This window comes from Rhinolophus hipposideros (genome assembly GCF_964194185.1).
Source record: "Rhinolophus hipposideros genome assembly, chromosome: 17".
Lineage (NCBI taxonomy): Eukaryota > Metazoa > Chordata > Mammalia > Chiroptera > Rhinolophidae > Rhinolophus > Rhinolophus hipposideros.
Genome location: NC_138063.1, coordinates 57807028 through 57832218, shown reverse-complemented (window position 1 = coordinate 57832218; position 25191 = coordinate 57807028). Strand labels below are relative to the sequence as shown.

General features: G+C 47.2%; 1 protein-coding gene across 2 annotated transcripts; it reads right to left on the bottom strand.

Annotated features, from left to right (window-relative positions):
- Positions 1-1105: 1105 nt before the first annotated feature.
- Positions 1106-25191, bottom strand: MCM2 (minichromosome maintenance complex component 2). Of its 2 annotated transcripts, none has more exons than XM_081078901.1 (16): positions 24983-25191; positions 23929-24161; positions 20138-20313; positions 19769-20026; positions 15077-15296; positions 14596-14803; positions 12734-12868; positions 12209-12400; positions 7058-7151; positions 5896-6146; positions 5656-5782; positions 4945-5057; positions 3747-3992; positions 2789-2971; positions 2414-2569; positions 1106-1949 (listed from the first exon to the last, which is right to left on the bottom strand). In XM_081078901.1, the coding sequence occupies exons 1-16, from the start codon at positions 24986-24988 to the stop codon at positions 1839-1841; spliced, it is 2709 nt and encodes a 902-aa protein (XP_080935027.1). In that variant the 5' UTR covers positions 24989-25191; the 3' UTR covers positions 1106-1838. The 2 variants fall into 2 exon arrangements, with proteins under 2 accessions (XP_080935027.1, XP_080935028.1); XM_081078902.1 differs by having other exon boundaries at positions 24793-25006.

The window sequence follows — 25191 nt, the reverse complement described above, 5'->3', positions numbered from 1 at the left end:
TGGAAGGAGAACTGACTCTGGGTGGTGAACACAATGGGATTTATTGATGATGTATGCAGAATTGAATTGAAATTATGTAATTTCATTAACAATTGTCACCCTAATAAGTAAATTTAAAAAAAAAGAAAAAAAAATAATTAAAATTATAAGATAAATAGCCAAAAAGAAAAAGAAATCCATAGTGGTAAATTAAGGGGGTGGGAGAAAGCAAAGCGGGGAAATCTGTGGAATTGGATAAAAGTAAATCGGAGATTCAGGTACTTCTTTCACATAGGTGGGTGCAAGATAGTTAATAGTTCATAGAGATGTTAGTCAAGGGACAAAAACAATAATGAGGGATTCTGTACTTTCCTGCTCTGGTTGAGAAAAAGGGATTACTGACATTCCAAGGATGTCATCATAGGTGCAAAGACAATGGATAGGCTCACTTCAAGTGAAGATTGACTTTGTGAAGGAAGGTTCAGGCTAAAGATGTAACTTCCTGCCAAGGCCCACCTTAGTTATGAAACTTTTTTACATTCACGCCATCTTAGGTGGGAATGTTCAATCTCCTGACCTTGTCAGGTTTAACCTGTGGCCTCTTTTCTGTCTTCACTTGTATACTTTGAAGTAAATAAATAAGTAAACTGTTTCCTGAATTCTGTGAACCTTTATAGCAAATTATCAAACTTGAGGAGGGGTCGTGGGAACCTCTAATTTGTAAGGAAATCTCACATGAAAAACACTTACTAAAAATTGTAGGTGTCCACCTATCCATAGGGCAGCTGATCAGAGCTTGTCATTTCAGGTAGAGACTGGATGGCCACGCTAGAGAGATGAACAATGTTGCTCCAATGAGAGACAAGGCCAGGTTACCAAGATGGTGTACAAGCCTGTTCTATGGTTCCCATGGATTCCACAGGGATCATATAGGCAACAACTGCCAAGTGAGTTCCCCAGGGAGAGACACACCGTTTTGTCTTCCTTCACATCCACAAACAAAACAGCTCTTCTAGCCTCATTTACCTCTTTCAGAACACTAAAGGCCGAAGCTGTAAAGAGCCTTCAAGGAAGTCCAGGAAAGCCTGCGTACGTCATGATATTAAGACAGAACGGAGACCAAAAGTACCAGTATTTAGATTTTATTTAATTTTATTAAAATTTAAACTACACAAACAGAAGTGGAATGTACAAACAATGGGAAAATGGGTAGGTAGGAGAAAACAGATTAACACAGCAATGGTGACAGGTAGTCCTCATTACCATATCAACCCCTCAGACCTTTCCTCCTGCAGGAAACCAACTTGTGTCATTACAGAGGGTAGAGGGATTGTGCGTTCTTCTGCCCACAAGGTTTCTCCACTCAGAAGCCCAGAGAAACCTGCAGGACAGAGTTTAGAGAAAACTACCAATAACTTGATCTTGCTCTTCAGACAAAGTGGCCGAAGCAGCTAGGACATAGAACTCACGCCAAGCAACAGTTCTTGTAATACCCTTCTATGTTCAGTCACCTAGAGTGACTGAGTATCTTGCACATAGGACTTGATCCAGGACAAAGTGGAGGCAGACCTCATGGAAAAGGTGGGTTACCAAGCGGTTGAAAAATAAACAGTGGCAAAACACGCCCACCCAAGATAGTGAAAGCAGCAGAAAGGGAGCCTAAGAAATAATTACCACCATTCCCAGCCATAGCCTGAGCCCAGCAGACTGGGGGAAGCCAGATGGTTCAGCTGCCAGTCCTGAACCTGGACCACACTCTGTGTCCCATGATGGTTTGGTTTCGTGTCTCTGAAGAGAAGTGGGTGAAGCGAGCCTAAGAACCGACTTCCCAGCCACAATCAGGCAGCTGCTGTGGAGGCTCAGAACTGCTGAAGGATCATCTTTCGCTTCAGGTCATGGCTGAACTTGTTCATCCGAAAGAGCTCACTGTCGTAAAAGGCGGAGAGGTTGTGGATGTTGATCTGACGGGCCTAGAAGGAGAAACCATCACGTGAGAGAGAATGGGCTCTGGAACGCCCAAGTCCACCACGTCTTCGGTGCAGTGATCTTTCCAAGGCCTATTCCCCACACGCCAGGCAGGGCTGCCATCTCCTTAAGTCAACCAGGACAGAGGCTGGGTGTATCAGGGTCAGGAGCTTGCCATCTGAGCTCTGCTAACTGCTTGTGAGCTCATGCGAGCTATTCGGTGGCTCTGTGCCGTCTCCTCTGTAGGATGGGATGACAGTACTTAACTTACAGGACTTACAGGACTCACCCTTTTTGGCCGCTGTCAAGATTATAAGTGCACGGAACAGTGCTCAGGACATTAAAAACACTCAACAAATGGCTCTTACCCAAGGCTGACACCCTCACTGACAGAGCAAGGACTGTTTGCCCCAAAGATGACTGACAGCTCCCCAGGCAGCCAAGCCTGCCCTCCCACCCATGCCCATACCTTGTCCACCAAGTCCTTCTCAGGCACTTCAATAGTATCCTGCTGGGCCCCAAAGCGGTTACGTTGATATGTCACTTGCTCTGCCACTAACTGCTTCAGTATGAAGAGTAACAGCTCATTGTTATCACGCCGGAATGAAAGGTAGCGGGCAAAGGTCTGCATGAGAAAAGAACAAAAGTCACCATTCCTCTCTACCAGGACCCTCAAAGACACTATAGGATGACCAGTCCCAATCCTGCCATGCAATCTTCACCACTGGCGAGAGCAGCCAAATCCGGGAGCTTCTGCAGCCAGAGAGCAGGGCACAGCCCAGCACCTCGGCCAGCGCGAGATACACACGTGGCCTCCTGTGCGCCCGCCTCAGCTTATACCCACCTTCCGCATGCTGCGCATGACGCTGAACTTCTGTGTGTCAATGAAGCTCTCCAGCATCACACGGATGGCCATGTTGACATCGTCCTCTATCACGTAGTCCCGCAGGTGGATGCGCGCGTGGGCCTCTGCCATGCGGATCATGGACTCGATGTGCCGCACCGTGATGGGTATGCTGCCTGTTGCCTGGAGAGGACAGCATCATTCTTCTCAGGCAGGAGAGAGGCAAGGAAAATCGACAGTGGTAGTGGTAGCAGCCCCAACCCACCAGGCCCCTCTAACCACTATGGCATTAGTGCTCAAAACAGCAAGCGAGTGAGCTCACACTTCCCACTTGTTTTTGAAGTGCAGCAGTGCCCGGTGAGTGCTATGCTATGGCATACCACTATTACGCGGGCACATGCTGATCCCACCAATTCACTTACATACATCCCAGAGTCCATTATACTTGTGGCCAGATGTCCTAGTTACTGTCATGTACTAAGTACTGCATAATCCAGTGCAAAATAAATGAGAAAATAAAGCTGCTGTTTCTATGTAAACTGAAATGTTCTGAAAAGACTTGATGAAAAGGTTTAAAAAAAAAAAGGAAAAAGTCGCTGTCTTGCTTAGGTGCGTGAGACAGATAATCTAAAAGAATTCTACATTCCAATTGCTTGTAAGCTGCCTTCATTCCACCGTGAAAGAACTGAAACTAGTTCAGAGCACATGTTCATTTGGGTGAGATTTATGCAAAGTCAACATGGACCTTAATCAGTGGCCATCAAAACACCTTGGCCCTCTATCTAGACAAATGCGTGCGTATTCAAGTGTTGTCTAAAAATACTTTAAGATGTAAGGGATGTTAATTTTTTTTTTTTTAAGGCCTTCCTGCTTTATCACTCTTTGGATTAACACACTGCATAAATGAGAAAGCTGTTGCCTACTTTCCACCCCACCCTCTGGCTCCCCGGGCCCGCACCATGGATTCTTTCCTCAGGTCGCTGTACATCTTGGCCACCTTGTCCTGGTCCATCTGGTTGAGCTTTGGGTGGACCTTCTCCTTGGCATAGATGACGTACTTCTTCAAGACTTCCTGCGGCAGGGGCTCCACGCCATATGTGTTGGGCATGGCGGGCTCTGGGGTGCCGCCCAGCCCTCCCTCCTCCTTGTTGCTGGGGTGGTGTCTTACGTGGCTGCCGACCACAAAACGGGCCAGCATCTCATCCTAAGACAAGATGGAAGAGGACAGGTAGCAGGGGGAGTCTCATGGCCTGGCTGGGAGGAAGTCAGCTAGCTGGAAGAAGTACAAGTTGATATGCTTGAAACGGATGTTTTCTCAACACTCATATTGTATGCCTACTATGTGCCAGGCAGCTACAGGTGCCAGGGTCCACTGGTAAACCTGACTGAGCCCTCACGGAGCTCATCTCCTAGTGAGGGGAGAGGAGACACAGTTTTTTAAATTAACTATAGAAAGTAACAGGTGCTAAGAGAAATAGGGTAATGGGTGAGTGCCTGAGGAGACTCCTCCAGCTAAGGCTTCCAGAGCAGCTCTGTTATCTGACTATCCAGGAGAGCAGCATTGCAGGAAGGGGAGAGCAAGTTCAAAGCCCTGGCATCTTTAAGGTGTGAAGTGAGGGCAGCAGGAAACTCAGGCACAGAGATCTCACAGGGCTGGCAGCCAGAGCAAGAATGGTGGATGCTCTCATAGTTACAGGGAAAACTGCTAGCAGGTTCTTAAGAAGGAAAAGCATGATCCAACTTATGCTTTCAAAAGATAGGCTGGCATCTAACTGCAGTCTAAATGGGCACGAGTGGAAGCCAGGGAACAACCACCAGACACTGCAGTACTTCAGTCAGAGCAAGAGAAACAGAGACTCGAGTTTTAGCAGAGGAACAGCGAGAAGGGGATAGACTGAGGCAGTAGGACCAACAAAACTTGGTAGCAGATTGCGGACTGTGTTAACTGTGTTGGGTGGGCGGCTGGGAAGGGGATGGGCAGTGAAGGAAAGAAATATCAAGGATGACTTCTGGACACGAGAACAATGGAAAACACACCATGGTTTACGTGGTACCCCCTTTCCCTGTGCCTGGCACACCACCGAACCCAAGCTTCACTTGAGATCCCCAGTGAAGGGGATGGAACTGCATGGAACCCGAGATGTGTGGATATGTACCTGGACTGGGTCCACTGTGTCCCTCACCACACACAGGATGTCGAAGCGGGAAATGATGGGCTCCGTGAGATCCACATTTTCTGAGAAGGTCAGTGAGGGGTCATAGCGGCCCCCTGTAACACAAAGGCACTTCTCCATCAGCGCTCATGCTCCCCATATCCTCTCTTCTTCCTAAACACAAAGTTCTCTCCAACCCCAAGTTACTTCAGTGACAGAAGGGGAAGAGGTCTTTGGTAGAGGAACCAGAAGAGGACGGAGGCTCAGCACCTGCTGTCAGACATTCCAAACAAGACACAGAAAACGGCTTTCCCCAATCAATGGCCCGAAACAGCCTTGAGACACAAAACACACCTGTGTCCCAACAGGAAGAGCCAGACAGGTGCGGGTGCCTGGGCTCTAAGCACTTGCAGGCTGGGACCAACAAGAAACTCCACTCCCACTTACACAACACACTAGATTCTTCTCCCAGGTCTTCTGAGAAGAATGGACATGGGTGGTTCTGAGAACATGGCTCAACAAAAACCCAGGGTCCCCACTTCCTGCTCTGGCAGGACATGCAGGAAAGAATCCCTTTTCTGTTGCTTAATTCCTAACTCAGATCTGTGACTGGATGAGGGTGCTATGGATTCCGGATTCCTGAAGGCAGGGTCTCTTTGGGTCTTGTCCCCTTTGGCAGGTGCTGAGCCCCACTGGCTATCATGCCTGGTGTACCTATGGGGTTGGCAGCAGCAATGACAGTGCAGCGAGCCTGCAGGGAGGTGACAATGCCAGCCTTCGAGATGGAGATACTCTGCTGCTCCATAGCCTCATGGATGCTGGTTCTGTCCTGGTCATTCATCTGCAAGAGTCAAATGCTTTATTCTCACCAACATGCCCCAATAACACTTGTCCCCCACTGAGGGTTAAGCCAACACACCCTGAATCCCATCACCTACATGATCCAGGACCCACCTTGTCAAATTCATCGATGAGACACACTCCTCGGTCAGCCAGAACCAGGGCTCCAGCTTCCAAGGTCCACTCTCGGCTGACAGGGTGCCGCTGGACATATGCCGTAAGGCCCACAGCTGAAGCCCCCTGGCCGGTGGTGAAAATGGCACGGCTAGACACTTTCTCAATGTATTTGAGGAACTGAGACTTGGCTGTGCCAGGATCTCCACACAAGAGCACGTTGATGTCACCTCGTACCTTATGTTTGCCCCCTGGAGGAGGGAAGGGTAGGAACAGCGGGAGTGGCGATGAGAGGCACATGAGGGGTACAGGGCTCACCTCCAACTCCTCAGCCTATTATGAACGGCAAAGGAATATTATCTCCAGAAAGGACTGCAATACCCTAGGACCAGCAATCCCACTTCTGAGCACTGAACCCAGAGAAATGCGTGTATAAGAAAGTGTATAACAATGTTGTCTGTAAATGTAAAAAATTGGAAGCAACTGAAATATTCTCCAACCTGAATTACACTATGAATTACACTATGCTATATGGACCATAATACAGTAACTTAAAAGAATGAACTTGCTCTATTATGCACTAATGCCAAGATACCAAAGAGATGTTACTGAGTGAGGAAAAGCAGGCTGCATATTTTATGCAGTCACTTATACACACATTATAGGAAACTAAACAGAAACATGCATGTGTTGTGAAATCCCGTGTTTTCTAAGTCTGTGTGTAAGTCTATGAATGGCCACACAAAGGTCTGGGAGTGCACATACCATACTGATCAGAGGGGTGACCGACAAGGGGGGAACTAGGATTAGAAAGGGTGGGCAATAGTGACTTTGGCCTTCCTGTGACTTCTAACAATTTAAGAGGATATAATATAAAAACATTTGTATGTTCCTTTCAGAGATAAACTTAACTTTTTAAAAGATGAAAATTTTTAAAGAGAAGCAAAGACAAATTAGCTCAAATCACAGGAAGGCAGTGGTGGAGCTACGGACAACTGGACACCCAGGACACCACTCCCATGTGCTCTCCCTACGGACCAAGTCGCACATGGCCTAGCCACCTATTAACATGCTCTCTCCCCAGACACCCATGCTTCAGGGTCCTGCCTTGTCTGACACCTAGAACCTGTCTTCTACTGAATTCCCTACAGAGGATGCTTACCTGGGTTTTTGGGCTCGCCTCCAAACAGAGCCAGTGCCAGGCCTCTCTTGATGTCTTCGTGCCCGTAGATGGAGGGAGCAATACTGGCAAAGATCTGAGGAAGGGAGGGAGAGAGCCAGGGGAATGGGACTTCTGCTCTCCAAAGTCTAGGTCAGCCTGATACCCATAGCGTATCACCCACATATTCCAGTCTCAGAGGATAGTGATGGCTCCAGCCCTCAAACACCCATCCCAGAGCCCTGCAATTCCACCAGGCCCTGGCACTAAGCCCTGCCCTGACTCTGGGCCTTGTCATTAGTTGGCTCTTTCTGAGAATCACAGAACTTTAGACCTTAAAAAACTTTAGTTCGACACCTTTGTTGTCCTAGTTCAGAAAGGACTACCCTAAGGTTTCATACCAAGAGCAAAGACCCTGTTCTGACAGGGGTCTGAAGACCCCTCACATAAGCTGTGGCGCGCCTGAACCTCAGTTTCCTTAAATGGAAAAGAGGCGACATTACCCAATTTACAGGAGTATGTGTGCTCTAAGTGAGGCGTTTATACTAGTGTCTGGCTCCTGGCTGGACTACGATGGAGAAATATGATAAACACAGAGCGTCTGGCAACCCAAGTGTTCTTCAACAAATGAATGGATGAAGAGGTGGTACATATACACAATGGAGTACTACTCATCCGTAAGAAAAGATGAACTATCACCATTTGTGATGAAAATCGATCTTGAGTATCATGCTAAACAAAACAAGTTGGAGAGAAAAGCGGAAAAGGACAATAAAGATATCCCTCATATATATAGGATATAAAACAGAAAGCAACAAATGAACAAAGACTCACTGACAGACAACAGCATGGTGGTTAGCAGAGGGGAAGGGGAACAGGGAGAAGTTGAAGAGGGTAAGAAGGGTCAAATATATGGTGATGAAAGACTAAACTTTGGGTGATGAGCACACGATGAATATACAGATGACGTATTACAGAATTGTACATTTGAAGCTTTAACAATCTTAACCCATGTCACCCCAATAAATAAAAAAATACAGACTATCTGGGAGACATGGTCACCAGGAAGTCAGGTCATTTTAACTGGAGATTCACTGAAACATTCTCCATTTCTGTGGAGCTGGGGGGAGGGAGAAGGAAGGGGAGAGAGAGACAGGGAGGGAGTGGGAAGAGAAAGAGAATACAAAATCTGCTGAAATTTTAAAGATGAAACTAGAGACATCAGAGACATGTCTTGCTGGTGAAGTCAGCTTCCACCCCCACCCGTGGCATGGTTGTGCCTTCCCTATTCTCAACCTTTCCACCCTCTGCACAAGCACTGCATCCTCATAAGTCAGACCTAGCGGCTCAGGAAGCACCAGGCCCAGGGGGAGGGTCTCTGAAAAAGGGATATCAGCACTGAAGTGCTGAGGGAGACCCACCTTCATAGGGTTGGATCCAGCTGTCCTGCCTCTGCCATCAGCCAGGCAGAAAAGATGTTCCCTCTGGCTTTCCTGGAAGTGTGAAGATGGGTGAAACCTAATTCTGGGAACTGGAGATGGGGATGGGAGTCAGCAGTCTATTCTATGTAATGCCACTGCATCACAGCCAGGGCAATGTGGCCGGTAGGTCTTTCTGGTCCTTCTGGATCTGCTTGTACCACTGGTGCTGTGGCAGAAATGCCTCTTGACACTATTTTACGCAGTGAGTTAGGAGTGGAGGTCTGTTTCCACAACATTACCTTTGCTGGTTCTTTTGTGGGCCCTAAAATTTACTGCAAAATTCAGCCCAAGCAGGCGCTGTTAGCACTGTTAGTATAAGTGGCTCACAGTGGTCCAGGTCTAGTGCTTGGCCTAGAGGCTGATGTCTCCAAATCCTATTTCTCACTGAAAAGAAACAATACTCCCCAGAGGGCTGTTTGGAGAAATAGCTGATTCCAGGCCTGAAGCAGAAAATATACAAGAGCTTCAATGCCAAAACCTCAATGACATTAAAACCTACTACCTTGTAATGACACTCAGTGGTCACCTCACAAAGTAAACCATTCATCATTTTGAACCAATTCATTATTTTGAAAACTAGTAAATAAAGGGAAATAATCAAACATTATCCTGCTTTTCATACAGGAGTTCCACCTAGGTGTACTCAATATAGTTAATGACAAACAGCAGTTTCACTATGTAGAAGTATTACAGCAAATAAACGAAGAATTTTGAATTAACTAATGAATGGATAGATTTAGTCAAGAACTATCAGTGGCTGCTAACATCACTGACGTGCTGTGCCTCAGAATGGAAGTCTGCCTCTGTAGGAATCTTGCTATGGTCCCCACCCAAAAAAGAAAAAAATATTCAAAGCAAGTCTGAGTAAGCCTCTGACTGCCAATTTACAGAAAGCAGGCAACGGGTGTTATGTTCAACAAAGACATAATCTGCATCATCTAGACCATGGAAAACACAACAAGACAATCAACCCAGTTTCTTCTGTTCTTTAAAAACTGCAAGAAAAAAAGAGATGAAGAGGAGACTCAAAGATGATAAGACTTAAGGAACAGATCAACCAATTCCAATGTGTGGACCTTACTGGGATACTGATTCCAAGAAACTGTTTTTTAAAAAAGAAAACAGATAATCAGTGAAAATAGCTGATATACAGGAACTGCTAATTATTTAAAGTGTGACAGTGGTATTGTGGTTAGGTTTTAATAAAGAGTTTTTCAGAGACACATACTAATAATTAGAGATGAAATGCTACATCTGGCATTTGCTTGGAAATACTTGAGGGGGAGTGGGTGCAAATAGTTAACAAGCCTGGCCAGACTGACACCTGGTGAAGCTGAGGGAGGGATGTACAGGGGTTCGCTATACCATTCCACATGTATGTCTGAAAATGTCTGTAATAAAGTTTTAAAATGTGGGTATTTGTGCTAGGGTAGCCGTGGAATGCACAATAACCAAATACCCACATATGCACCCTCCCAAACTCTGGTAACCGTATGGAGGGAGTAAAATGCAATCATGAAGACTGAAGCCAGACTATGTGGGTAGAAATCCAGGAGACTTACTTAACCCTTGTGTCTCAGTTTATTCAATCAAATGGACAAAGATGACACGCAGATTATAGGGTCATTCTTATTATCTGGAAATTACCTAGGCAGTGCCACGTGCATGCTCACTGCTCGGTACGCGTAAGTCTTTTATTAAACCCTCATCTGCACTAGGAATGTTAATGTTGGGAGACACGGCCCCAGATCTCCCATCCTCCCACATATTATGCGGGTGCGCCAAGGCTGCCTGTCCCTGACCTCTTTAACCAGACCACTTCTCAGAACTGTTTTTGCAGCAGGCACCCCTGTAGGGTGAAGTCACATCTCCCTCCAGGACCACAAGCAGTGGCCTGCATCCTCCTTGCTGTGAGCGGCAGGTTCCCAGGCTTAGTTTCCCTCCTGCAAAGCACCCGTGCATGCAGGTGGGCCTCCCTGTGGGGCTCAAGGGTAAGGGGCAACTGTGGTAATGCCTATGCTGCCCACTGTGCTGTTTCTGACCCAGTTATTCCTGGAAATAGGCCAATTTAACAGCTGGTAACAAGGATAATATCAAACCCAGGCCTGCCAGGGAATATCACAGCACTTCCCATAAATTATTTCACTGAACCCTCCTCATCCGAAACTCATGCTCTTAATGCTCTGCATGCACTGCCCTGTCACCCCTCAGAATGCACGCCCACACACCTGTGTGGTTATTGTGAGCAGGAAAGCACGGGAATTTCTAAGGTGCTTGGCCCAAAGCTATGTTTATCATCCCACTGGTCCATTATGCTTTTCAAACATGCAATCCTTGCACCTCCACTCGTTTCTGTATAGTGTTCGTTTCTGTATAGTGTAACTTTTCTGCCTGTAATAGTAACATATAGCTGCTGAGCACTCCACAGCTAGCACTTCACATGAGGTTGGTGCAAAAATAATTGCGGTTTTTGCAATTTTTAACATTTTAAACTGCAATTACTTTTGCACCAACCTAATACTTATCTGTTTAATCTTTATAACAACTCTGCAAGTAGATACTATCATCATCTCATTCTTACATGGGGACAGTTCATCTGATCATACTAAGGGTTAGGCAAAAATTCAATCCCTGATAAAATGAGACCCATGAGGGCAAGGACCGTTTCTGGCTTCCCACCAGGATCCCAGAAAGTGGCCCTAAAAGGTATTCAAGGACTAAGTATGTTCGCAGAACTGAAGTTCTTGTCCTTCCAAGGCTGGCGAAACACCTGCGATTCCTGTGGGTACCCCAAATCTTGACAGACGAAGGCGGCCCAGGCAGATGTGAGTGCATCAGACTTGCCCTGCCCGCAGGGGTTTACAGACCACAAACGGAAGGATCCCATTTAGTAAACAAGCCACTGGAACCTGAACTGGTTCACCTAAACTGAGAGCCTGGCTCTTTAGGAGCAGAAGAGCAGAGGTCAAAGAGAGAGCCAAACTGTTCTACATTAAAAACTGAACAGGAAGTAGACAGCTGAGGCAGAGCAAGGAAGAAAGGGAAGAAAATGAAGAGAACTGTGAGCTAGAGAACACTTACGACCTGGCAGCCGGGTGGCGCCTAAGTAGGTGAAATAGCAGAGGACTTGTATGAACAGAAATTTAAAATACTATTTGTTATTTGTGTATCTGCAATGTCAATCCCCTTCTCCCCAACCTTCAGTAAAAATGTCTACATAAAAAAACCGAAACCATATTGGGATAGCACTCCTGGAGAACACTGTGTGTGGGTAGGAGTCTAATACCAGGGGACACCCACACGAGATGAGTTATGCTTGCTGCTCTGCCTCCGTTTCAACTTCAAGCTTAGACTCCACATGATCTGATGAATCCTCACAACCCTGTCCTAACCAGGTGGGGACACAGGCTCAGAGGCCCATTCCCAGTGCCAAAGTTTATGCTCTTCCTTTGTAGCATGGGGCCCCCCATCAAGGCAAGTTTACTGAGCTGCGCTGGGAAGTATAATAAGGGAACCTCAGTCTCCAACATCTGGGAATCAAGACTGAGATTCCAGGGCAGCCTGGAGAAGTAGCTAAGGCTTTGGCAGCGAGCCCCGGGTGCCCACAACTCCCCCAGTGAGCCCCCGGACTCCTCGCAGAGTGTAGCAGCAGCCCCACAGGGCTTCCACCTGCCTTCTCCCCAATCTGCTGGTCCTTGGAGAGGCTGGTGATCATCTTCACATCTTCGTCAGTCAGTTCCCCCACAGCAACCTTGTTGTCCTTCTTGGCCACATGGTTGGCCAAAATGACCGTGGCAAAGACAGGGAAGCCATTAGCAGTGTTAAGGGAGCCGTCGTAGTTGTTGTGGTAGATGCCAGTCAGCTCCTGGGGAGAGGGGAGACCATGTGGTCAGGTGGGCCAGCCCTGGGGTCAAAGTGGGAGCCGGGCCCGCCCCCACACCTGGCTTTACCCAGTTGCTTCTCCTCCAAGTCCTCCATGCCACATACAACAAAACGAGAAACTCAGCAAAACCAAAGTAAATCAGGCCTCAATCCAGTGTTCTAGTTGTCTAGTTCAGTCCAAAGAGCGACTCAAGAACTCACCTCAGCCAATGCCCTGGGTGCCATGGATCCCCCTCTCCCCACCGCCCTGCCACAAATGCTCACACAAATTTCCTTAGCAACTCAGCTCCCTCCCAGCCCACTCCTGGCCACGTACAATCTCATCTCCTGGCTTGCAGCTGTCCACCAGATCAGCGAGGAGAATAGCATCCTTGGAGCGGGGCAGCCGGCCAGCCGCCACTTTGCCAGGACTCTCTTGAATGCGGATACGCTGGTAGTTCTGATAGATGGTCTGCGAGGGACAAAGAAATGGTCATGGGGCCTGTCCCTGTGTGGCAGACTTCACACTCCTCCAAGCATGGAATTATGTCACCTGACCTTGACCATGGCCCCGCGAAGGAGAGCAAGCAGTGTTGTTATCTACTGACTAGGAAACAGAGAGCCAAAGACGGCAAGAAGTAAACCCACTATGACCGACATATCAGTGGATGGTCCCTGCTCCTGTCACCACCCCTCTGGATGCCTCCTTACTGTTGGACAGTCAAGCACCTGTCACCAGCTACATGGCTGAGCCTGCTGGGGTCAGGCTGCCTCGGTTCAGATCCTGGCTTTGTGGCTTACACTGTGTGATCTTGGGCCAAGTGACTGGCTCTGTGCCTTCTCTGCAGAATAGGCATACTCATGCTGCCAACTGCTGCCTCACAGTGAGGATTAAGTCATATATATAGAGCACTGAAATTGATGTCCAAGAAGTGACAAATTACATTAGCATGGGCTGATTGCCAACTACCACATGCCAACATTGTGCCATGCAATTGAATGTTCATTATTTCACTTACCGTCTAGAAAAGATACCACATACAGTTAAAAGTAGCAGTTAAAATATAGCAGTTAAAAGTGTACACTCTGGGTCAAAAAGTGTACACTTCAATCATTTGAGTCACTTCTCGGCTGAGTGACCCCAGCCAGTTTCTTCATTGGCAAAACAGGGTAATGGTACCTGCCTTTGTAGCGTATGAAGACTACGTGCTTCACCTAGCACCTGGCAAGTACTCCAGAAATGTCAGTTAAAATTATTAATCCTCTACTAGTTACTATCTCAAGTTCCCTAGAAGCAGAGCCTTAAACTCTGCTTGGTGAAGGTGGAATCTGCAAAGGAGGGAAACTAGACAGGGCAAGGAAGCCTGGGCAGAGGCATGGGCTCAGCTGAAGTCCAGTCTCACAGATGTCTCTCACCAGGCAAGGCACACCTGAACTTTTAAACAGGTCTGTTTTTAGCTGTGGGATGCCACAAGAGCAACCTCCCAGGCATTTTCTGGCAATGTGGCTCAGGATAGGGTCCTTCTCAGAAGCATAGAATAGTAGAGGGGCCCCCAACCAAAGGGCCAGAGAGGCAGGTATTAGATATGTCAAGAACAAGTCTCGATGGGACCTCAGGCACCCCACGAGTGATGGACTGGAAAGCAAGTGCCTTGCTCAGGGTGCAGCTGAGCAAGAAGTGTGTCCTGTTTAGCCAGATCTTCCCATGTTTTAAGAGAAGTCATAAACTTTAATGTATTAAACAAAATCATCTGACTTTAAATACTGGCTTGAACTTTTTTTTTTTAGGTTTGAAATGTTTTGTAGAATAAGACAATATTTTGTTCCCAACAAACTTTTTTTTTTTTTAATGCACTGGGATTTATAGATGATGTAATACAGAATTGTACACCTGAAATCTATGTAATTTCACTAACAATTGTCACCCCAATAAATTTAAAAAAAAAATGCAGTTTTGTTGTTTGTTTCTACCACCCTCTGGCTTGAATTTTTGAAAACACCATGTGGGCCAAACTAAACAAGCTGGCCAGGCAGATGTGGTTTGCCCGAGGGTATGGCCAATACACAATGCCCTCTCGCTTCTCTCAGCTACCCATGCTGGTTTTCCAAACTTCCTATGAGCTCAGGTAGCCCCAGTGTACAGGAGATCCCCGAGCCAGGAAGGACAGCCAGCAGTCAGTGCTGTGTGCTCTCACTCACCTCTTCCATGTTGACTTCAAAGGGGCCAGCTGACTGACACTCAGGGCAGGAACCAGGCTTCACCTCCTGGTTCTGGGACTGACAGAAGGGTCCCAGCACAAAGCTACACTTGTTGCAGTTGTACTTGACCATGCTGAGCTGGGGCAAGACGCCTGTGCAGCTGGTCACCACCCCACTGGTGCGGATCAGCTGGTTCAGGTGCAGCTGCCTATGGAGAGGCGAGGGCACATCAGCGGCCGGGAACTCGGATGCTCCACCCACGCCCTCCAGAGAGCTAAGTACTACACGAGATCCCAAAAACCTGGGGCCCAGTGCCACCAGATCCATCAAACCCCACCAGTGTGCAAGCCAAAACTCATGATTGAGGGCTCTCCTTGGCTGCAGCCGTCTGTCACATGACCCTCTCCCCCCCCATCAAAGCTCTCTGGAATGACGCCTGAGCCATGGTGTACACAGGACTCAACTCTTGCCCCCACCTCACCTCAGCGAGCGCAGCTCTTCCACCAGAGGCAAATGGGAGATGCGCACGTGGATGCGGCTGGCGATGCGGTCATACTTGGGGTACATGGCCAGTACGACCTCCAGCGCAGCCTCGTCAAAGATCTGCAGCAGCTCTGCCGGCGCCTCCGGCAGGAAGTATGCCAGGACATGCTCTCTGGCCGCCAGATCCTCGTAGTTCACCACCAGGCTCTCCCGGTTCTCTGCAGGCGGGAGCAGACCGAGCATCAAGCCAGAGGAGGCAATTTCTGCCTCACTGTGTGAGGAGGGAGCCTGCCTGCTCGCCCAAATCCTTGACTTGAAGCCGCAAAGCTCACCTCTCACTTCTAAGTCCACCTTGCTTTAGCTATAAGATTAGGTAACATGTTCTGAACCTCAATTTCCCAATCGGTGAAATAGGGATGACACACAGAGTACAAGTTGCAGGAGGGATTAAGAAAAATAATACATGTATGAGGTCTGCAAATTAAGTTTGCAAACTTGCCACTGTGCGTTTACATTGGTGACACGGTACAAACAGCTCAGTAAGGTTTCATGACCTTGATATATCAGTGCCTCACAGCTGTGTTTGTGTAGATGTGTGGTGATGTCTTGATGAGTGGCGTTCATTATGGTTGTTGCAGGTTTTTGTGTGCCATCGCAAGAATAAGCAAGGAACAAACATTAAATTTCTTGTTAAATTTGGCAAGAGTGGAAGTGAAATCAGGGACATATTAGTCCAAGTTTATGGGGATAACGCCAAAAGGAAAACAGCAGTGTACAAACGACCTAAACGTTTTCCTGAGGGGAGAGAACACATCACTGACGAAGAGGTGTCAGGGTGGCCAGTAACGAGCAGAACTGATGAAAACATGGCAAAAATTCATTGAATTGTGTGTCAAAATTGTAAGCTGACCGTGAGAAGCATAGCAGACCACGGAAACATCAATAGAGAAACAGCAAAATCTTAACTGAATATTTTGGCATGAGAAAACTGCAAAAATGGTCCCGAAAGAGCTCATCATGAACAAAAGCAAAGGAGAGTCGAAGTTTGCCAAGACCTTTTGGAGGCAAGATGATGTTTTGGGCTGTGCTATCACTGGTGATGAAACATGGGTGTACCAATACGACCCTGAAACAAAGCGTCAAAGTGCACAATGGAAGTCAGCCAATTCTCCACAACCAAAAAAGTTCTGTCAATCCAAATCAAGAGTCAAAATGCTGTTGATAACCTTTCTTTTTTTGATACAGAGGGATTATTCATTATGAATTTGTACCGACTGGACTAGTAGTTAACCAAGTTTACTATTTGGAATTGCTGAAAAGGCTACGTGAAAAAGTTAGACGAAAAAGACCTGAACTTTTCACCAACAATCCATGGTTCTTGCATCACGACAATGCACCAGCTCACACGGCACTGTCTGTGAGGGAGTTTTAGCCAGTAAACAAATAACTGTATTGGAACACCCTCCCTACTCACCTGATCTGGCCCCTAATGACTTCTTTCTTTACCCGAAGGTAAAGGAAATATTGAAAGGAAAACATTTTGATGACATCCAGGACATCAAGGGTAATACAACGACAGCTCTGATGGCTATTCCAGAAAGAGTTCCAAAATTGCTTTGAAGGGTGGACTAAGCGCTGGCATCGGTACATTGTTTCCCAAGGGGAGTGCTTTGAAGGTGACCGTAGTGATATTCAACAATGAGGTATGTAGCACTTTTTCTAGGATGAGCGTGCGACTTAATTGTCAGACCTCGTAGGAGACTGCCCCATTCACAAAGTGCTTAATAAAGCCAGTTAGAGCTTCACATTTACTTGGTTGAATTTGTTTTTTAACAAAACCATACATGAGGGGGGTTTAAGGGAAAATACTCTGGAACTGATACCTCAGCTGTTTATTGACAGAAGAACAGTGATGTTACCAAACCAAAGTCTGGGTACCCAGTGCTTCAAAAGGCCAAAACTCAGAATGTCCGAGTCTGGAGTAAGGAGAGGTTTGTTGAGCGAGAAGCCGCCAATCGCGAAGCTGGGAGAGGCCTCTAATCCACCTGGCTCGGTGGGCTAGGTTAAGGGTTTTTAAGGAGTTAGGAGGACCGGGTATGCGGAAGTGCCCGTGGGGCAAATTTTACTTGGAAGACCTTGGATGAGTTCGCGAACTTAATTGTCAGACATCGTAGAGTGCCTAGTACAGCAGGGCCGCAACTTGAAGTATCTACCATGTCCAGGAAGGAAACCCATGAATAAACTGTGACAAATGGAAGACAAAGGGAGTGGAGGGGACAGCAGAAAACCAAGATTTGGACGCCTCGCTTTAAAATTAATTCCGGTCACACAAAAATATGCCACTACTTTCTGTTCAAAGTAGTAATACAAATTTTTCCGTAAAACCTGCCAAATTTTAAGCATGTCAAAAACCACTTCTGTGGTACAGATGTGCACCCTGTATTGTTGGCTAGAGAGTCCTAGTACAGACTTGCAATTCTTTTTGTACAAGTTATTATCAAAAAATACAGTGAATGTTTTTGTAGTCGCACAACAGCCTAGCCAACTGTCCCTCCATGTCTTTCCTTAAGGAAAGAAGAGTCTGTGAGATTGTGCCTTTCTGGGACTCTGTTCCATCCTTGTGTTTACACCTTATGTCTCTCTGTCTGATCCCCAAAAGATGGTTTGCAGCCAAAGACGGGTAAGATATCTCACGGGAGATACAACCTAAGCCAGGCGGAACCGAGTGGGGACCCCCAATAAGTTGCCTTAAACAAATATGGTAAAGGGCCTTGCCTCCCCTTCCCCCTGCTTGGGAAAGTCTGTTGCTGGCTCTGACTTTTCCCTCACAGCTGTCAGTTAGAAATATAATGAGGAGAACGAAGACCAGTTATCTCTAATATCTGAGAGGCTTGACTCTAAGATATTTACCTTAAGGAAGATATAATGGGACCTTGTACCTCGGCTGTTTAGAGACTAAGATAAATTGGCTTGGGATGTTTGAGTCTCACAGACCGTGCCATAAATCACTGTTGCTCCCTTCTATACTAGTCAATAAAAGCCTCCAGTTGGCTTTATTCTGGGCTCCAGTCCTCTGAGGCTGAGAGACCCCTGGCCTTCGGAGAGATTTGACTGCATTAAGTCTCTGTTTGTTTCTTTCTTAAAAACTTAACCAAACCACCCCTTCTCGCCTCCTTACTGCCCTTGTTGACTGGACGCAACATGTTTTAATTAAAAAAAAATTATTACTATAAAAGACACATTGCCATGAATCCCCCCAAAATACTGCCACCTCGCTTCAAACACACTTATTCCATCATTCTTTCCACTTTCTGAAGTAGCTCTGAAAGTTCTCTTTCCTAAGTCTTTAGTTGCACTGTCGTGGCTGCTTCGATGTCCTGAATCGATTCAAAACATTCACCATTCATGGTCATTTTGACTTTGGGAAAGAGCCAGAAATCAAACGGTGTCAGATTTGGTGACTAAGGTGGATCAGGACACACCATGTGTCTGAGGACACACAGGAATTGCCATACCAGAAACGATGTGTGACACGGAGCCTTTCCACTGTGACCACAAAATACAGTGAATGCCACAGCAGTGCCATCCAACGGAAAGGCAGGGATCTTCAATACGGGAAGCAGTGCATCGAACCTTAGTAACAGTGTGACAAGTTTCAACTTGTTTGGTATAGTTAGTCATGTGTGAGTTACAGTTGAGAGGTGTTTTCAAGTGTGCCATAAATCATCCTCCATCATGACAACGTTCCACATCACATATTACTTCTGTTATATGGCAATTTCTGTCAAATAAAAACATTATGGTCAGCATCCACCTTATTCATTGGATCTGGCACCATGCAACCTCTGGTTCTTCCCAAAAGTCAAAATGATTCAAGACACAGAGGCAGCCACGATAGTGCAACTAAAGACACTCACGAAAGGGGACTTCCAGCACAGCTTCAGAAAATGGCAAGAAGGATGGGTTAAGTGTGTTCGAAGCGAGGGGGAATATATTGAGGGGGATTAATGGCAATGTGTCTTTTACTGCAATAATTCTTTTAGTTTACACATTCACCATATTGTTTGATCACACCTTGTGTTTGTCTGAAAGATGGACATTGTGGGTGCCAGGTTCTAACTTCCATCCAGCAATAGGCAAGTGTGGGCATAGGGTCCCAGAGAGCAGTTTCCAGGCTCTTGGCCTCACGTGGAAAGGTGCTGGCTCAGGTAGTAGATGGCCATCAGCTGCGACTAGTTGGCCATCAGCTGTTACCGGTTAGCCATTAGCCATATATAACTGCCGTGGCTACGCTAGGGAGTTGGTTGGTTGGCAGAGAAGTAGACTGCGGATAGTGTTGATCCTGCTTCCTGTGTCTCGCCCGGCCTCCAGCGAGACTGGAGTACAGGAAGACCCCTCACTGGGGTACTGGCGGATGTTTGCTTTTGTGTCTTGACCAGCTGCCATTGAGAATATAGTGGTATGACTCCCTATCCTTGGCTCCATGGGTGTTCTTTTTTGACCTCACCATGTCCTGCGTTCTTGTGCGAGGAGCGGGATCTGAGTCCCTACATGACCGTAAGTTATTTAATGTTTTCTGCATTTCATGTCTTCATTAAATGTGCCACTAATGGGCCAAAGTGTAACTCTCTACAGGAGAGTTCTGGAAGGTGAGCTATGGTGAACAGAAATGGGGGTACAGAAGCCATACCTTTGCACATGTCGCTGATGCGTTCCTTGAAGACATTGTGGCCGTGGCCATCCACATGAGTGCGCAGGAAGTCCTTGAAGCGGTGGTGTATCTCCAGCCGGGGGCCTGCCATGCTCACCCACTCGCGCACCGAGTGGCCCTTGAGGTCCTCCAGGTTCTCAATGCTCTCAATCATGTCCTCGTCCTCCTCGCTGTCCTCTGTGGCCCGCTCCACTTGGCGGCGCTTTCGGGCAGGACGCTCCTCGTCCTCATCGCTGTCTGGAGCAAAAGGGACATCCTTGAGTGAAGTTTTCCCCAGCACGCCTTCCCAGCCCCCCAAGACTCTGGAAGAAGGACAGCCCCCTTGGGGGTGCAGACATCTCAACCTACCGTATAGGAGCCCGCGGCGCATGCGGCCCAGGCCCCGGCCGGCCTCACGGTCACGCTGCTGCATGGCTCGCTCTGCCGCCTCCCTCTGACTTGCTGTCAGCTCCTCTACGTCCTCATCGTCCAGGGCCAGTCCATCAGCCTCGTAGGTGTCCAGCCCCGGGATGGGACGGTAGTCCCTGAGAGAGCCCCAAATGTTAGTATCAAAAAACCCCAAACGCCACCCAGGAACTGGGCCTGTTTCAGAAGGCTCGGGAGCCCTTGGCTGAAGAATCTCCAGGCCAGAAAGACAAAAGGCTGAAAAGGATCTCCCATGGATAAACCAAGCGTGGCCTGTCCACGTAATGGAATACTATCCAGTTTCCAAAAGAAAGGAAAGTCTGACACATGCTACAACATGGATGAATTGAGGACATTGTACTCAGTGAAATACCCCAGTCACAAAAAGACAAATAATGCATGATTCAGTGTGGTTAAGATGAAAAAATTCTGGAAACAGTGGTGATGATCGCACAACGTGAGTGTACTTAAAGCCAATGAACTGGACACTTAAAGGTATTTAAGAGAGGAAATTTTACGTTATTTACTTATTTTTCAACAATAAAAAAAGGGGAGCTCACCACACAGCTGTAAGCACCCAATAAGAGAAATTGGAGAACCACAAAACCTTCATACATAAAAGCTTTTCAGAGACATGCCCAGCTCCCCCACAGTGCAAGAACTCTCCCTCTCTGACAATACCGCCTCAAAACCCCTTCAAGAGCTGGGAAGGTCTTCTATTCACATCAGCCAAACCAACACTCGCCAACTCACTCAAGCCTCTCAGCTCCTCTAAGACTGCCAAGGACTCATTTTCCATAATGTCATTTATCAGCTATGTGAAGAATGATTACCTTATCAAGGAACCCCTGAGAGCAAAGCCCTGCTCTCCTCCCTACAATTCTGGGAGATAGGCATCATTGCTCCATCGAAACGATGAGGAAACTGAGCACTAGGAGATGATATGACTTTTGCCATTGGTCACTCAGCAGAGCTGGGTGTCGAAATACAGTACAACCACAAATCGCAAACTCATTCCCTGATACCACACTGCCTCCCCAAGACAATCTTCTTGAAGTCTCCTTTTTTTTCAGGTAAGTGGTAATCAGAGGAACTGCTACTATTTGGGTGTTTTTTGTTTTTCTGTAAACTCTGTCAGACTACACTCTCAAGACCAGTAATCCCACACTGTTCATGTCAGAAACAAAATCCAGAGCCAGATATACTTCTAGGCTGATCCGTTTCTGAATTCTTAAATTCCCAGGAAAAAGGTACCTGACTCTTCAAGTCACAGGAAATATCCTCACAGAAATTCTAATTGGTCCATAAAGATTTGAGAAAATTGACTTCATCAAAATTAAAATCTTTTGTGCCTCAAAATGTGTCATTAAAGAAATGAAAAAGACAAGCCACAGATTGAAGAGGAAATATTTACAGGTCACGTATCTGATAAAGGACTTATATCAAGAATAAGTTTAAAAACTCTTATTCAATAACAAAGTGAAATGATCTAAATAGACATTTCCCCAAAGATATACAAATGTCCAATAAGCACGTGAAAAGATGCTCCACATTAAGCATCAGAGAAATGTAAATCAAAGCCCCAGTGAGACACCACCTTATACCCATTATGATGGCTATTATAAAAAACCAGAAAACAACAGGTGTTGGCAAGAATGTAGAAAAATGATAACCCTCAGACACCGCTCGTGGGCATGAATGTAAATGGGGAAGCTGCTTTGGGAAAACATTCTGGCAGTTCCTCAGAAGATTAAGCATACAGTTATCATATGACCCAGTAATTCCATCCCTTGGTATTTGCCAAAGAGAATTACAAACACATGTTTACACAAAAGCTTCATAGCAGCATTATTCATAAGTGACAAAAAGTGCAAAGGACCCAAATGTCCATCAACTGATAATGGATAAATAAAATGTGGGCTATCCAAATGTGGGGACAGTCCCAGAGAGCACTTTCCAGGCTCTCGGCTTCACATGGAAAGGTGCTGGCTCAGTTATTGGATGGCCATCCGCTGTGGCTGAGTGGCCATCAGCTGTTACCGGTTAGCCATTAGCCACTAATATACCTGCCGTGGCTATGCTAGGGGGTTGGTTGGTTGGTCGGCAGAGAAGTGGACGGTGGATTGCAGGATCATGTGGCTCCTGCTTCCTGTGTCTCCAACCCAACCGCCAGCGAGAATATAGTGGTGTGAACTCCCCTATCTATGGCTCTGTTGTTCCTTTCTGGCCTCACCATATCCTGCGTTCTTGTGTGGGAAGCAGGAGCTGAGTCCTTGCATGACACCATCAAAAGGAACATTATTCAGCCACAAAAAGTAATGAAGTACTGACACACGCTACAACATGGATGGACCTTGAAAACCAGATGCCTGTCGCAAAGGGTCAGGTATTATGATTCCATTTGTGTGAAATGGTCATAACTGGTAAAATCTAAAGAGACAGAAAATAGGTTATTGGCAACCTAGGAGTGATAATGGGAACCAGGATTAACTATAAACAGGCACAAGGGGTCTTAAATGGGATGAACATGCCCAATAACATTCTAAAACGAGAGTGTGGTGATGACTGCCAAACTCAGGAAATTGACTAAAATTCACTAGAATTATATTCTTCCAAGGGGTAAATTTTACAATATATAAATTATAGCTCAGTAAACTTGTTTCTTAAAAAGTCACAAAACAAAGTCTAATTTGGCCCAGCTAGCCCTCAGATAGCTCTATCCAGAAGCCCCTGCAAAGGGCCTCTCCTCTCGTTCTCTAAAGGGAAGGAGAAAGTAGAAATAGATGGTAGAGGATGAGGGAGGGGTGCTCTGCCTGAACAACTCCACAGTGCATGAGGACCTGTCCCAGGCTGATTTGTCCCAAACGCCTCATTCCTTCCATAGTCTGACATGTTCTGCACACCCAGTCTGATCATCTGGGGTCACAGTGCTTAAAGCAAAGATCTGAATGGTCCAGAGAGGGACCCTTCACAGTCCGTGGGATGGCTCACAAGAGCACTCCCTGTGGAGTGTGGGATGGCCTGTATAGTCCTCTCACACACGCCAAGTCTGAAACCCCGAGTCCAAGGAAAGAAAAGCCTCTTCATGAGGCTCCTGGGCATTCACACAATTCTACCACTGATGCACCCACCAAATCCTGGTTGTTAATACGGGGCAAAGCAGCAGTAGAAATCTAACCTTGATCTCTTGCAGAGCTTACTCTACTGTCTTAGCATTAAGCCTTTAATACACGTAACCTTTAATACGTTTATTGTTTAACCTTTAATGTATGTTTATTGTTTACTAATTAAGCGTGAAAGTAACTAATACAGGGCCTGGTACGGATTAGGTACAATAAATACCTGAATTGAATCTAAATGATGGTTAATTAGCTACCCCCTAAATTTGCTGTTTTTTTGAAATTGCAGAAAAATACTCAGCTGCCTGTTTCCTGTGCTTCCCAGGGGGCATTCCTGATGTTGTCCACCAGATTAGAGGACCCTTACAGCCCTTGAGGTGCACATCTTATGGAGTTTGGGCTTACCCAGGCCTTAGGTTGCAGTCTTAGATACAAAAAGTTAAATGGACCTACATTGTGGTCCTATGAACCTGTCTCCTCCCAGACTGAAGCAAGATGCTCTCAAAGGCAAGGTGCTCAGATTCGTCTACTTCCCTAGCACCCAAAGCATGATCGCAGACACACAACAAACTCCCTCCAAAACTATCTGTTGATGCAGGCACTGAATGAAAGTACCTCTCCATGCCATCTCCAATAAGTTCCTCTCCATCCTCTTCCTCTTCCTCCATGGGGCCCTCTGTACCTAGCAGCCCCTCAGACTCATCTTCAAAGGGAGGCAAGTCACGGCCAGGGCTGGAGGTCAGAGCATCTGTGCGTCGGGAGCTTCGTCCAGGGCTGGAGGTGAGAGCATCATTGCTTCGCCTACGCTGAGCTGGACTGGAGGCCATGGTAAAGGATTCAGATGATTCCTGCAAGGGAAGACCCAGAAGGTGAAGGCTAACTTAGCTTTCTATAAGGTGGCCCTCCCCACCAGTTACCGTGTGGTCCACCACACCAAACCCCTTCCAGACTCAAGATTTTGCACATGCTGTTTTCCTCTATATAGAACGCTGTCCTCTGAGTTCTCTGAGACAATGGCTTCTCAACGCACGGGAACCACCTCAAATATCACTTCTTCAAACATCTGGTCACACACAATAAATACCCTGTGTTCTCTCCACGACAAATCACCGAGGATGCATTCCCACCCATTTGAGCACCCACTGTGCTAAGCACTGTCATATGAGAGCAAACGTAAGAGGTCTGATGCTTACAGACTGGTGGAGGGGGTCAGACAGAAAACAAGACAAAGAGACAAAAAGCACGAAGATGCGGGACCTCGTCTATCTTGTGTACACTCTGCGCCAAGCAGAGAGGGCGCCCAACAAGCATGTGCATAATGAATAAATGACAGTGGCCGGCTGCCTCCACTGCAGGAGTCCGGCGCTCCCAGGCTGGAGTGGGGGAGGCGGCATCACCAGGAAGACTGAGCGCTGCCGGGACAGCTGGCTTTGCAGACCCCGAGAGGAATCAGCTCCAAACCAGAGCCCAGGGCCTTACCTCGTCCGGAGGACCGATCCCGGGCGGGCGGGAGCAGGGCAAGAGCGGGGCAAGGACTAGAAGCACGCAGCACCCCCCTACCCGCACGCTGTCCCTGCTCCTGGCACGAGTCCCTCACCACCCGCGCCCCAGGCTGTGCAGACGTTTGGGCCGCGGGGACCAAGCGCGCGCCCAGCACCCGCGCGCTCACCGCCATCTTAGCGCCGCGATCCTCTTCGCTCCTCCAGCAGCAACCAGTTTTCGCGCGAAAAGTGGCTCACGTGACCCGCTGGAGCCCGGGAAGCGTCTGAAGGAGCACGTCGTCATAACGTCGGCGTCTACCTCCGTCCTGCCGGCACGCGGGAGGAGCCAGGGGGGACGGCCGCGCCCACGACGCCCGCAGGCCCCGCCCCGACGCCC

Coding starts and splice junctions, on each gene's coding strand:
- MCM2 (XM_081078901.1), bottom strand. Junction 7,152..12,208: donor ACCAGCAGATTGGGGAGAAG/GCAGGTGGAAGC, acceptor TCCCTTCCTCAG/ATCTTTGCCAGTATTGCTCC. Junction 2,972..3,746: donor ACCTGAGGAAAGAATCCATG/GTGCGGGCCCGG, acceptor TGTCCTCTCCAG/GCAACAGGCAGCATACCCAT.